The sequence below is a fragment of the Mustela nivalis genome, assembly GCF_964662115.1.
Source record: "Mustela nivalis genome assembly, chromosome: 8".
NCBI lineage: Eukaryota > Metazoa > Chordata > Mammalia > Carnivora > Mustelidae > Mustela > Mustela nivalis.
Window position 1 is genome coordinate 87567736 of NC_139027.1, and position 13891 is coordinate 87581626.

The 13891-nt window shown below is 36.4% G+C and overlaps 2 protein-coding genes across 24 annotated transcripts in view; both read left to right on the forward strand.

Annotated features, from left to right (window-relative positions):
- LOC309871326 (E3 SUMO-protein ligase RanBP2) overlaps positions 1-6637 on the forward strand; it is an 84141-nt gene extending 77504 nt beyond the window's left edge. For all 3 annotated transcript variants that reach the window (XM_082744228.1, XM_082744229.1, XM_082744230.1), the window contains 5 exons: positions 827-928; positions 4233-4375; positions 4998-5271; positions 5405-5739; positions 6121-6637. In XM_082744228.1, the coding sequence (XP_082600354.1) occupies positions 827-928; positions 4233-4375; positions 4998-5271; positions 5405-5739; positions 6121-6426 (1160 nt within the window). In that variant the 3' untranslated portion in view covers positions 6427-6637. The remainder of the gene's footprint in view (positions 1-826; positions 929-4232; positions 4376-4997; positions 5272-5404; positions 5740-6120) is intronic.
- A 2715-nt stretch (positions 6638-9352) lies between these two features.
- CCDC138 (coiled-coil domain containing 138) overlaps positions 9353-13891 on the forward strand; it is a 136194-nt gene continuing 131655 nt past the window's right edge. For 10 of the 21 annotated variants that reach the window (XR_014315212.1, XR_014315213.1, XR_014315214.1 and 7 more), the window contains exons 1-3: positions 9375-9549; positions 10628-10706; positions 13025-13145. Coding sequence is in view for 12 of the 21 variants with exons in the window: in XM_082744232.1 (XP_082600358.1) it covers positions 9457-9549; positions 10628-10706; positions 13025-13145 (293 nt within the window). In the remaining 9 variants the exon portion in view is untranslated. Of the gene's footprint in view, positions 9550-10627; positions 10707-13024; positions 13146-13891 lie in introns of all 21 variants that reach the window. The other 11 variants (XR_014315210.1, XR_014315211.1, XM_082744234.1 and 8 more) reach the window with 4 other exon arrangements.

Below are 13891 nucleotides of genomic sequence, written 5' to 3' on the forward strand. Positions count from 1 at the left end.
TAGTCTTGAATAATGCACAATTACTATATTTATAGGCACTTGAGAGTCCTAATATGTTAGAAGAGGAAGTAATTTCAGACCTAAAAATCTCATGTTTTCAGAAAATAAAAGTAGGGCTTAGGAATCTAAGAGATCATGTAGCTACACATTGTCAGGATTAAGACCCCCAAACTCCTGGTGACCAAAGATGTGAAAGATTTTTTTTTTTTTTTTTTTTTTAAGCTTACTTAGAATAGAGAATAGAAAAATTCTTTATGCAGGTCTTTCCTGAAACCCACCTGTGAATGAAAGTTTTAGATTATAGAAAACTGTAAATTATCTGGCTCAGTATAGATCTACATCTCATTTTTATTTTTATTTTTTAAGATTCTATTTATTTATTTGACAGAGAGAGCAAGAGAGGGAGCACAAGCAGGGGGAGCAAGAAAGGGAGAAGCGGGCGCTCTGCCGAGGAGGGAACCTGATGCAGGGCTTGATTCCAGGACTTATGATCTGACCTGAGGGCAGATGCTTAATGACTGAGCCACCCAGGTGCCCTACACTTTTAAAAAAGATTTTTGGTGTGCAGTTGGTATAGTTTGTCATGAGAATAGTACCTGTACACATTACACTAAAGAAGTTCAAAATTGGTTGTATTTTGCAACTTTAGAGAATTTTGTATTTTGTCCTTGAGAGAAATAATCAGAAGACAAATGCTTCACACCACACACCCAAACACTTTGGTAGTATAGAACATCCCAACCCATTCTCTCTGGATCCTGGGTAAAAGCTTTGATGTTCAGTATATATTAAATGAAATGTTAAATTATTCTTTTCCTTTTGCCAGTGGAAAGCAAAACAGTTTCATTTGGATTTGGAAGTAGCGCGGGACTGTCATTTGCAGACTTGGCTTCCAGTAATTCTGGGGATTTTGCTTTTGGTTCTAAAGGTAAGATCAAGAGGAGAGATTTTAAAGATGTTACAGAATCAAACACAAATGAAAGAACTAGTCCTTTGCCACAGTGTTGTAACTAAGTTGGACATTTCTTCCCTCATCTCACCTTCCATTTTGTTTAAGGGTTTTAATGAGGAAGGACTTTTATATTTTACTATTATTTTTGACATTTATTAATATAAACCATAAGAATTTTCTCTTAATTCACTATAAATCCTGTTGGTAATCTTTTCCATCCTGAAATGTAGAACCATCTTTCCAGTTTTGGAATTACCTTGATTTTGGTGCATTGTTCTTTTAATTATACTTTTGGATTTGGTTTTAGTGAATATTTCAGATTTGTGCATCTATTTTTTAAGGAAATGACTTTATAGTTTTCTATTTTTCTAGTTTCCTTGATCAAGTTTGAATATAAGGCTTGTGCTGATTTATCACTATAAATTTATGGTTGATGAGGTTTCCCATCTTTTTCAGTGGTTTTCTGTTTTTAGTGCATTTTGTATCATTTGTAGAAAATAATATATTACTTGATTGTTTCAAGTTTATTGGTATATTACTTTCATTTTCTTATAATGACTTTCATATTTTTCTGATTATAGCACAACCTAAGTTGTTCCTATACAAGATGCTTGGTTTGTGGAATAAATGTTATTGAAAATATATACTTAATATTTATGTAATTCAGAATAGCATGCTTCCCACCCACATGCTCACACTTCTTTCACATCACCTGCCATTTATAGACGCACGTGTAAAACTTTCAGAAATTACCTTCAGGTATTGGTTTTTATGCTGGACTTCATATCCTCACCAATGTCAAGTTGCTATATATTTTTTTAATGTATGGTAGCCTGAAGTCAGAAGATAATGAGCCCTTATAGATATAGTTATCCATATACAAAAAACTTAACAAATAAAAGTTGATGAGTTAGGATGCTTGTTTTTCAGTGTAACCTTTTCAAAGTACTCTATCCATACTGTGCAGTTAAGTGTGAAATAGGCTAGACTCAAACCTCATGACATTTACTTCTCACCACCACTTGTCATTTTTTGCTGAGGTGATTTACCAAGTTCTTTGTCAACTACATTTCTTACTTTGTTTTCTTCTTCGATCTGGCAGGAATTTGTGCTGTCTTTTCAAAGAAGTACCTTTTGGTTTGGACAGTTCTCCTTTTGTTTATGCTTTTGATTAATCTCTAGATTTTTTCATTACTTTTCTTTTAAATTAGTTTTTTTTTTTAAGAGGTCATAAATTTCGCCAGAATGTGGGTATCCATCTTCCTTACTCCTTCCCTCTCTCTCTCTCTCCCTCCCACCCTCCCTCCCTTCCCTCCTTCCTTTTGTTCTTTCTTTTTTAAATATATAACTTGTTTCTGTCATTGCATGGACCTTTCTGATTTTAAACTTTCTGTTTTGGTTGGTTTTTAAGTTCAGAGGAATCTTTTTTTCCTCTTCTTACTGCATATTCTTTTCTATAATGATTCTTTTTTTTTTTAAATCTGCTCCTGTTCATTTTTTGTTGTGATTTTGTTGTTTTTTTTAAACTCATTTTCTTTGTAAGCTCTATTCACATAGGTATGTCAGTCATTCCACATCTGTTGTGTAATATTTAATACAGAAACTAAGAGAATAATAAGGGAGTTCCTATTTAAAGATCACCTGCCTTTGTCAATAATCACTATTTTATCATATTTCCTTCAGATTTTGTTATGTTTTTATAAACCTGTTCATATAGTGGAAGTCTCCTACGTGCTGTTGCCTAGACCTGTTACTGTGAAATTGTGATTATTGACATGTATAATTTTATATTTTTGCTATAAAATTCTTTCTCCTGGTTTTCAAAAAACCTTGGCTTCATATTAGAATTTCCTGGGAGGTTTTTCATTTTTTGTTTTTTTTTAAAAAACAAAACAAAACATTATATTGGACTCTCTGGGTGTGGTAGCCTAGGCATTGATATCTTAACAGTTCCTGTGTGATTCTTAAAATTCACCCAGCATTAAGAACCACTGAGATATTTTGGAATTTTTCTGCCATACCTCTCAAGGGTCTTATGGGGTAATTAAAATTTTTTTTTTGCTTGGGAGTTCCTGAACCAGCTTTGTTTTCTGTTTTTTTGTTTTTAAGAAAGAGAAAGAAGAGAGAGTGTGTGCATATATGCAAGAGCTTTGGTGGGGGGCAAAGTGATAGGGGAGAGAGAATATTAAGCAGGCTTCACGCCCAGCGCAGAGCCTTTGTGCATGATCTCACAACCCTGAGATCCTGACCTAAGCCAAAACCAAGAGTTGGTTGCTTGACCAACTGAGCCACCTAGGCACCCCTCTTTTGCAATATCTTCCTAAGGACTTTTGTCTTCTTTCTCTTTTTGAGGTTTTTTCTCTCTCTCTCTCTTTTTTCCCCCTCCCCACTAAATCTGGCATAGAGGGAGATACTCTTAATAGATACTCATTCTGTGCTTTCTTTAAGGTGCTGAGTTACTTTTTAAATGATCTGTGATATTTTTGCCCCTTAAGAGTTTTTAGCACTGGATATGGAATTTTCTAAGACAGTGATTCATCAACAAGTGATGAAAAGCTAAGAGATGTTTCTTTCCTCTGTAAGACAGTGAGGCTGAAATGGGGAGGAAGAAGTAACTAGTTTTCATCTTCTCCAAGGCCTAAGGGAGAGTAACAATCTTTGTTTCCCTGCGTGGGAATAGGGAGTCTACAGCACCAACAGCCTGGTATCCCTTGAGGATAGTTGGGAGTCAGTGAGCTTCTCCCTGTGCTACCTTCTACCACCTAGCTAAGAAATCTAAGCTGCAGCAGTAGTTACTTCAGGAAGAAGTTGAGGTAGAAAAGCTATAAATGTGTTTAGGCTGCTTTGACTGCTTTGGAAGTAGCAGGTGTGGCCTCTTTGAGAGGACATTTTTAGGTTCAAAAGTTATTTTTCTTATGTGATAAAATGTTTTATGAGGTAAATTACCTTTGGAGCTGAGCTAATTGTTCAAAATTCTGGGGTGTGTGTTAAGAATATGCTTCATTACTGAAAGTTCTTGCATAGTTCAGTATCATGAAATTTGCCTGAGGCTCAGATGATCTGATCTTTGTAGCTCAAAGCATAAACAGTACTCTGTACTGTGAGTAGTACTGTGTGCTCACTATATGAGTTAAACTTGTCAGAGTAATACAATTTTAAGCATTTTTACTAAAAGTATATGTCCTATCACTGGAAATTACAGGCCTCAAGAACGTAACAGGGGGATTAAAAGCATATAAAATTTGATACCACTGTTTAAATATCCTAATTTATTCATCAGATAAGAATTTCCAGTGGGCAAATACTGGAGCAGCTGTGTTTGGAGCACAGTCAACCAGTAAAGTTGGCGAAGATGAAGATGGTAGTGATGAAGAAGTTCACAATGAAGATATCCATTTTGAACCAATAGTGTCATTACCTGAGGTAAATATTAAAAGAATGGAACTAAACTTGACATAGGCTTGACTTGCAGGACTAACTTTGTTTGCATTTCTTTCAGAATATTTACCCTTTCCCAGTTTTATATATATATATATATAGACACATATATAAATATAAATTCTATAAATTCTACATGAAATTGTTGGGAAGAACTAAGTTTTTTTCATATATTTTTAGAATATCTTGTTTTCATAATATAATTCTGGAAGTAAAAAGTATCCAGTCTCATACTTGCCAAAATTCTTTTAATAAAAAGGACAAGAATGTTATTTTAGGCAAATTACTTTGTCAGTTTTCAACTACAGTCAGTAGTTGATATTTCTCTTCAAGAACACTTTTTGGAATCTCTTCTGTCCCGTAAAACAATGTATTTACTTTCCAAAAGTAGGAAGAATACTATATAAGAGAAATATTTCATGACAAATCAGGTCTTTACTGCTTCATCCAAATCAAATGTATTCCTAGCCCTTGGAATTTATCTTGATACTGTAGTTCAAATTTCATTAATGTCATTGCAAAGACAATATTGTGTGGAATTTGGTTCTTTGGAATTTGCATGTAATATGTTAAAAGCAGCAGCTTATAATTTTATTTGCTGTCATAGGTAGAAGTAAAATCTGGAGAAGAAGATGAAGAAATTTTATTTAAAGAGAGAGCCAAACTCTATAGATGGGATCGAGAGGTCAGTCAGTGGAAAGAGCGTGGTATAGGAGACATAAAGATTCTTTGGCATACAATGAAGAATTACTACCGGATCCTAATGAGAAGAGACCAGGTTTTTAAAGTGTGTGCAAACCATGTCATCACGAAAACAATGGAATTAAAACCCTTGAATGTTTCAAACAATGCTTTAGTTTGGACTGCCTCAGATTATGCTGGTGAGTTCTATATGCAAATGCTACTTTTTACTTTTTTGGTCTTTTCTAAAATCCATAACAAATACGTAAGATAGCTTATAACAATTATTTTAATATTAAGGTTGTCCCTATGTTGTTTTGTTTTGTTTAATAGATGGAGAAGCCAAAGTGGAGCAGCTTGCAGTAAGGTTTAAAACCAAAGAAATGGCTGATTGTTTTAAAAAAAAATTTGAAGAATGTCAACAGAATTTATTGAAACTCCAAAAAGGACAAGTATCACTAACAGCAGAGTTATCGAAGGAGACAAATCCTGTGGTGTTTTTTGATGTTTGCGCAGACGATGAACCTCTAGGACGTATAACCATGGAATTATTTTCAAACATTGTTCCTCAGACTGCAGAGAACTTCAGAGCACTCTGCACTGGAGAGAAAGGCTTTGGCTTCAAGAACTCCATTTTTCACAGAGTAATTCCAGATTTTGTTTGCCAAGTAAGTATTTAATTGTGTATCACAGTTGAAGTCTAGAAAGTGAACCACACGAACTTGGGAAATTTGAGTGTTTCTCTTCACCTGGAATTTTCTTAAGATTTCTTTAAGCTTTTCTGCATATTAGTTGGTGTCACATCCAACTTCCTATCCCTACAAAAACTTTCAACGTAAAATGGTTTAAATTTCTGATACCTTGAAACCTGCTAGAAATTGAGGGTAGGCAAAAGACCTTTTCACTTTTGTCTTTCAAAAATGGGTATTTCTTAATTTTCAAACCACATTCTCAAGGAAGTCGAGTTTTTAGGACTTAACATTGTAGTGGTAGATCTGTGGTATTTGCTATTTTCTTCAAAATTCTTAATAATTGAAATCTTCTTTCAGGGGGGAGATATCACCAAACATGATGGAACAGGAGGACGATCTATCTATGGAGATAAATTTGAAGATGAAAATTTTGATGTGAAACATACTGGTCCTGGCTTACTATCAATGGCCAATCGAGGCCGGGATACCAATAATTCTCAGTTTTTTATAACACTGAAAAAAGCAGAACATTTGGACTTTAAGCATGTAGTATTTGGGTTTGTTAAGGATGGCATGGATACTGTGAAAAAGATTGAATCATTTGGCTCTCCTAAAGGGTCTGTTAGTCGAAGAATTAGTATCACAGAATGTGGACAGATATAAAATCATTGTTTTTTCTAGTAAATTTTTCCTGTATAAACAGTTGAATTGAAGCTTAGCTGTTGTGACATATGGTAATAATTATGTTCAGCTTTTGAAAATGGACGTTTCCAATGTATAAATGTACAATTGCAGCTTATAGCTGTTGTCACTTTTTAATGTGTTATAATTGACCTTGCATGGTGTGAAATAAAAGTTTAAACACTGGTGTAAATCAGGTGTACTTGTGTTTATGTACTCCTGACATATCTGTATTAAAATGGAATAATACTAATCTTGTTAAAAGCAATAGACCTTCTCAAACTATTGAAGGAATATGATATATGCAATTTAATTTTACCTTTTAAGATACTGAATTTCCTGCATGGATAAATTTACCATTTGAATAAAGGGACCACAACTTGGATAATTTTTATTTTAGATTTGAAATATATTTGGTAATTTTAAATTTGGTGTGCTCATTTATGCATAGAGACTCACTTATGAATGGGTAGAGCCACAGAGGGTAGAGACTTAACCAAAGTGCTCTTCTATAATCCTTGCACCTCCTGTATAGTTAAATTAACTTTTAAGTAGAGTACCTTCTTTTCTTAAATGATATGTAGTTTCCTGTGCCCTTTCAAAGGTATTAAATTAATTTTTACATTTTAAACAAGTATTTCCTTAGTTTTTTTTTTTTTTTTTTTAAGTTTTGTTTTTTTTAACTTCTCTGTCATCTGTTTCTACTACCTCAAACTGCAGCTTGGTTCTGATAGAACTTGAATTTTTCCTTGCAGTTGTTGTGATAAAGTATGACTATTTTAAAAAGGTCTATACTATGTTCTTTGGTTAAAGATTTGCTTTATACTAGATTGTTGCAGTACCTTTTTCTGGTGAATTTTGTAGTAAAAATAAAGTGTCAATTGTTAACAGCCATGATATTTAAAAAACTTATTACTTGTGCATCTAGTTGTTTGTTCATCCTAGAGCCAAAGTGAAGAGGACAATTAAGTTCTGTAAATCAGACTACCACATAATTTCCAAGGCTCCCAAGAAAGTGACTTCAAGTTTGATACATACACACTAAAAATTTATTTGAAAATGATTAGTATCAAAAGGCAAACTGCGCTAAAAACGTGGTGGAGGGGGTTAGTGAGGGGGAGATGTTCTCATCAGCCTACTCAATATACAACTATAAAGAATCTAGAGCACAAAATACTGTGTATTCTGATTACCAACAGTGACTACCCTCCTGTGTTATTCCTAGTGAAATCATCTCTCTCTCTCTCTTTTTTTTTTTTCTAGTGAAAGACAGTGGCATTTATTCTGTTTGGGGATTTGGAAATGGGTTATCATATAATACCCACCAGACAGGAGGGGAGGGATATCATGTGTCTGTTGTGTGTGAGTAATGAATGATGGAAATGAATGATGGGGCATTAATGACAAAGACTTTGTGTCACATTTCAGGAGAGGACTTTGTGATTTCTTTTTGTTACTTAATTGCTAATGTATAAATCCACAACACGTATACCGCCCCCCCCCCCAAACTGGCTTGACTTTATATTATTGTCTCATTAGAAATCTGTTTAAAACAGAGTATAAAAAATTATTTGTGCATTGTAATTAATATTTGATGGCAAAGAGTATTGGTATAAATGATTTTCAGGTAACTACTTTTAAAAATGATCTTCTTAACCTTTGGCATTTGAAGAACTTGAAAGATACTCCCGAGAATCTAGGATTTGTTAGTCCAGACGTGCTGTTGAACATTCACGATTTAGAAAAGTAAAGGATCACACTAGTGTAATTGTATAAATGAGAAAAATTAAGTGGTTATTCAGTTATTCCTTTCAATTAGTCTCGGTTTAATAGAGGATTTGGGTTGGTATACCATCCCAATATATATTGAGCATGTACAAATGCCTGGTCCTGTTCTGGGTGTTGGGAAAAGCTGTTAAAAAAAAAAAGTACATGCTTTTACATTCATTACATTGATACAGGGAATTCACATTCTAATACTGCCTTTTTTTTTTTTTTAAGATTTCATTTATTTGACAGATCAGAAGTAGGCAGAGAGGCAGGCAGAGAAGGAAGCAGGCCCCCCGCTGAGCAGAGCGCCTGATGCGGGGCTATCTGATTTGAGGACCCTGGGATCATTACCTGAGCCAAGGCAGAGGCTTAATCCCCTGAGCCACCCAGGCACCCTCTCTAATACTGCTTTTTAAGATACATATGGAACCTAGGCCAATTGCAGGGCAAGTAAGGGAGTAATCCTTTTTAAGAATTCTGTGCTTTGGCGTACGATGTATTCTTGATTTTTGCCTTTTTACAGTTAGCAAAGGCCATCCTGATGAAAGAACACTACTTTCGTATGTCCAAACGCACCCTAAATACACGTAAGCTATATTAAGAGCCAAGAGAGGGTTGCCACCAAGTCAGATTTGGACCGTTCTGGTGACCACGTCGTCTGTGGACGTAGCGTGTACGCATTCCCACATGCACGCCAGGCGCACAGGTTGGGGAGCAAGTGGTGGCTACCCCAGAAGCCGTGGGGGTGCCTGAGGCTACGGCCAAGCGCCCTCCCGTGAGGGGCCACACCTGCTAAAGTGTAACTGCTGTGGACGACCGGACTTTTTGTTCGGTAGCAAGTAGCAAAAAATTGAAGTCAAAGATAAAATGCCACTTAGCCCAGTTAACACAGGAGTAAAGGAATTGGTCGTTAAATCATTCAGCAGGAAAAACGTTTGTAACACCCGGACATTTTTAACGTAGTATAGAGAGTGAGAGGGGGACTGCAGTTTGCGCTCCTCTCCCTCGCCTCCGGCTCCCGGGCTCAACTTTAAGTGGCCGCGCTCCTCTGGCCACGCCCGCCACCGCCCAGTCAGGCTGGGTCTTCTCGCGTTTCCGCGCCGCTCCCGACCATCCCCCCCGAGGGGCGGGGCGCACCGTGCGTCACGTCGCCGTTCCGTTGCGCGAGCTCCGCCCCTGCGCGCCCGGCAGCTCTGTGTTTGAAAGCTGTTCCCGGGGAGACAACGGCGAGCTCGGCGCAGTATGGAACCGAGGCTAGTGAAGCCGCCCGGGCAGGATTTGGTAGTGGAGCGTCTCAAAAGCCGCTACGGACTAGGGGGCAGCCGCTTCGCCGAGGTGAGGCCTAGCCGTTCACCTCGACCTTTCCCTGTGCCCGCGGGCGGGTTCCGGCAGGTGTGAAGCCTCGGGGCCGAGGTGCCGAAGGAAGGCTCCCGGGCGGGGGAGTGACTCTCCGGGCCTCGAGCCACTCTGCCGGAAACAGGGTTAGCGAAAGGAGGCGGGAAGAGCAGAAGTTTTCGTGGCCGCAGATGCTCCCGATGTGGGAAAAACAGATTTTCTACCAGAAAAATGCCTTCTCCATAAATTCTTGAAGGTTTATGATGTATCAGACATAGTGGTATGGCACGTTAATTTACAAGTGACTGGTGTGGAGTTCAAAAAGCAATTTTAATTCCTTTAAAACCCTTCCTATTTGGAAATAATTCCAAACTTAAAGTTGCAGGAATAATGCAAAGAACTCTTTTGGACACTTCGTTTGGATTCACCAGTTAACATTTTGCCACTTTTGCGTTACCATTATCTTCCTAGTTTTGACTTTACATACACCCTTGAAGGGTAGCTTGCAGGCACTGTGATACTTTTACCCCCAAATATGAATACTTAAGTGTATTTTCTAGGAATAAGGATATTCTCTTATATATCCACGGTAATAAATTAAGGAGACTTACCATTTACACAGTAATATGTAATGTATAGTGCGTATTCAAATTTCACCAATTATCTCAATAATGTCCTTTGTAAAATTTTCCTCCGGTGCAGATACAATCCACAAATGAGCATTGCATTTAGTTTTCTGTTGCCTTTATTCTGGAACAGGTTCTTAAGTCTTTGCCTTTCATAATGTTGATATTTTTGAAGAGCATAGGACAACTGAGTTTCTCTGAATACACCTCATGACTAGATAGATACCGGTTTTATGCATTTTTGGCAGGAGTGATGTATGTGTTGCTCCTGTTCATTAGGAGACATGTGATGTTGCTTTGTCCCATTATTGGTGATAAAAATTTTGACCACTTGGTTAAGGTAGTGTCTTACCAGTATGTCCACTCTAACCTTTGTAATTATCCCTTGTACTTAATACATAATTTGTGGGGAACTCTTGAGACTGTATATTGATTCTTAATATATAAATTAGATATGTCTTTTTTCTTTTAAGTATGATTTTTCAAGTTTTGATCAGGCTAAATGGAAGAGAAGATCTCTAACCTCCCCAGGTAAGCTGATGGAGTATTTTTTTATATTTGGGAGTTTTAACATTTAATCTGAGAGAAAACAGTAATCAGGATTTGGGGGGTTTAAATGTGTAAGATGTTTTTAACATCGAATGAATTCTTTTTGGTGTTTCAGTTACAGCAATTTTGCCTTTAAAATTGTTAAAAAATAAATAGTGTATTAGATAAAGAAAACTATTTGCTGTTTTTTTTAAAGCATAAACTTTTCCAAGTTACAGGGGTAATAATTGTTGCACTGGAAGAACTTACCAAATGTACTTGATAAAGATAATTATACTGTGAGATTGGGTGGATTGGAACATTATGTGGTCATTTGGAACTAACATATAGCTAATTAAAATTAGTCTTGATTTGCTGATACTTCTTCAGTGATGTTTTTACTAGTAAGTATAATCATTGAATTTTGAGATGATAGCAGAAACATTATCTTTAAAAGTTTATCAGATGGTAGATTAGAGAATTTCATTTTTTTCCAAGTTTATTTCATTTTGAAATTTTGTAAACACTCTTCCGAAACATTCCTTCAACATGAAAAAAAACCCAATTATTACTGAGTCTGGTATCTTAAAAATATCTTAAAATTGTATTTTAGTTTTGAAATTTCCCCTAAAATTTCCAGCTTTTTTTTTTTTTTAAAGATTTTATTTATTTATTTGACAGAGATCACATGTAGGCCAAGAGGCAGGCAGAGGAGGAAGTAGGACCCCCGCTGAGCAGAGAGCCCGAGGACTCTGGGATCATGACTGAGCTGAAGGCAGAGGCTTTAGCACACTGAGCCACCCAGGTGCCCCAAATTTCCAGCTTTTTATGTCTGCCTTCAGCTCACTTCATGATCCTAGGGTCCAGCCCTGCATGAGGCTCCCTGCTCTGGGAGAAGCCTGCTTCTCCCTCCCCCAACCCCCTGCTTGTGTTCTCTCTCTCACTGTCTCTCTGTCAAATAAATAAATAAAATCCTTAAAAAAATAAAATATATAACTAAAAAGTATAGCTCATTTAATTTCTGATGGGGAAAAATGTGCTAGACAAGGATACATAGATTTCAATGACATGGATGGAACTATAGCATAAGCTAAGTGCTAAGTGAAATAAGTCAGGAAAAAGACAAATACCATAGGATTTCACCCATAGGTGAAATTTAAGAAACAAAACAGATGAACATAGGGGAAAGAAAGGAAAAAGTAAGATAAAAACAGAGAGGGAGACAAACCACAAGAGACTCTTAACTATAGGGAACAAATTGAGTGTTGCTGGAAGAGAGGAGGGTAGGGGGGGAAGAGGTAATTGGATCATGGGCATTAAGGTGGGCACTTATGTAATGAGCACTGAGTGTTATACACAACTGATGAATCCCTAAATTCTGCCTCTGTTAAAAAATCAGATGATTCAAAAAAATTTTTTTTAATTTCTAAATTTATCAGAGAAGCTCTTTTGCCTTTTACTCAGTTTAGATAGAGGCTAATAGTCTGTTTTTTTAAAGATTTTATTTATTTATTTGACAGAGAGAAATCACAAGTAGATGGAGAGGCAGGCAGAGAGAGAGAGAGAGAGGAGGAAGCAGGCTCCCTGCTGAGCAGAGAGCCCCATGCGGGACTCGATCCCAGGACCCTGAGATCATGACCTGAGCCGAAGGCAGCAGCTTAACCCACTGAGCCACCCAGGTGCCCCATGGCTAATAGTCTGTTAAATGTTTAGTGTTTAGGGGTGCCTGGATGGTGCAGTCAGTTAAGTGTCTGACTCTTGGTTTTAGTTCAGGTCAGGATTTCAGGGTTGTGAGATCAAGCCCTGTGTTGGGCTCCATGCTCAGTGTAAAATCTGAGATTCTCTTTCTCTCTGCCCCTCCTACTTGTGCTCTCTGTCTAATAAAAAAATGTTTAATGTTTAAAATATATAAAATTATAAATGTTTAATATTTGAAGACTGATGACATATAATGATAGGTAGAAAGAAGACTGGATTCTAAATTTTAGTCTTTCCATTTGTTGGTTCTGTTACTTGGATAATTTCAGGTAACTTCTCTGGTCCTTAGACTTCACATCATTGGAATAGGGTTAAAGGCGCCTATTCTGCTAACTTCATAGTAAGCTAGTTGTTGCTAAGATCAAATAAGGTAATAAATGAAAGAGCATTTTGAAATCAGTAAAGTGCTATATAAGATTTGATGCCTATTTTCTGAAGTTTTCATTACAGAGACATACAGATAAGAAATCATTAGGTAATTTTGCTGCCTTACCTTTAGAAGCCTAGAATGAGATTAGTATCTGATTTTAGTAATCTCTACTATTTTATTTTTTTGTTAGCAGATGGTTTGGATATCTTCTCATCTGGAGATAAAGTGGGTTCATCATTAAGATGTTATTCTGATGAAGGAAAGCTTTGCACAACACCGCTTTGTAGTTCATTCAAACACTTAAATGTGAATTGGTAAAGTACCTTGAATCCTTAGTATTACTCTCCCTTTGGTATCTAAAAAAACTGAGATTAAAGGGAGGATTGTTTATGTCTTTGCTTTTTTTCTGAGAGGAAGTACAGGCAGTCTGAGCCTGCTGAATGGTTGAAGAGACTGATTTATTTTTACTGAGTGTTTCTGTGATAAAAGCATAAACCTAGCAGTATGTTTGGTGGTATAATGGAAAGTTATTTGCACAGTATGAAAGATGAACAATTATTTTTCTGGTTATTCATCCAGAACCCAAATGAAAACCTTGCTCTTTTTTTTTTTAAAGGACCTAGGATAAAAATGAATGCAGAGTTGTTAGACAGTGATATTTAACTCAGTATCCATTGTGTGTCTACTAGTGTGGTAAGCTATATTTTAGGTAGTTGAGAGAGAGATTGAAGAAATCAGTCTCAGGTGATGCTAACTACATGCAGAGTGCTGGGCTGTGAGTGGGTGAAACCAATATAAAAACAGTGGAATCTAAGGAGAAATGAAGTTTTGAATTAGATAAAATTAAATGCCATAAATATGTGGCAGAAGGAGGTGCTAAGTGCATCAAGAAGGGGTAAACATTTTGAAATAATGTTAAATCATAAAAGATGTATACGTATACAAAATGAAATGTTGAGATAATCACGGGGAGAAGAAAATGTAACTGCCAAAAATATATGTATATTATTAAGGTAATTGATATTTGGATGCTTGAATTTTTTATATAATTGCCTAATTT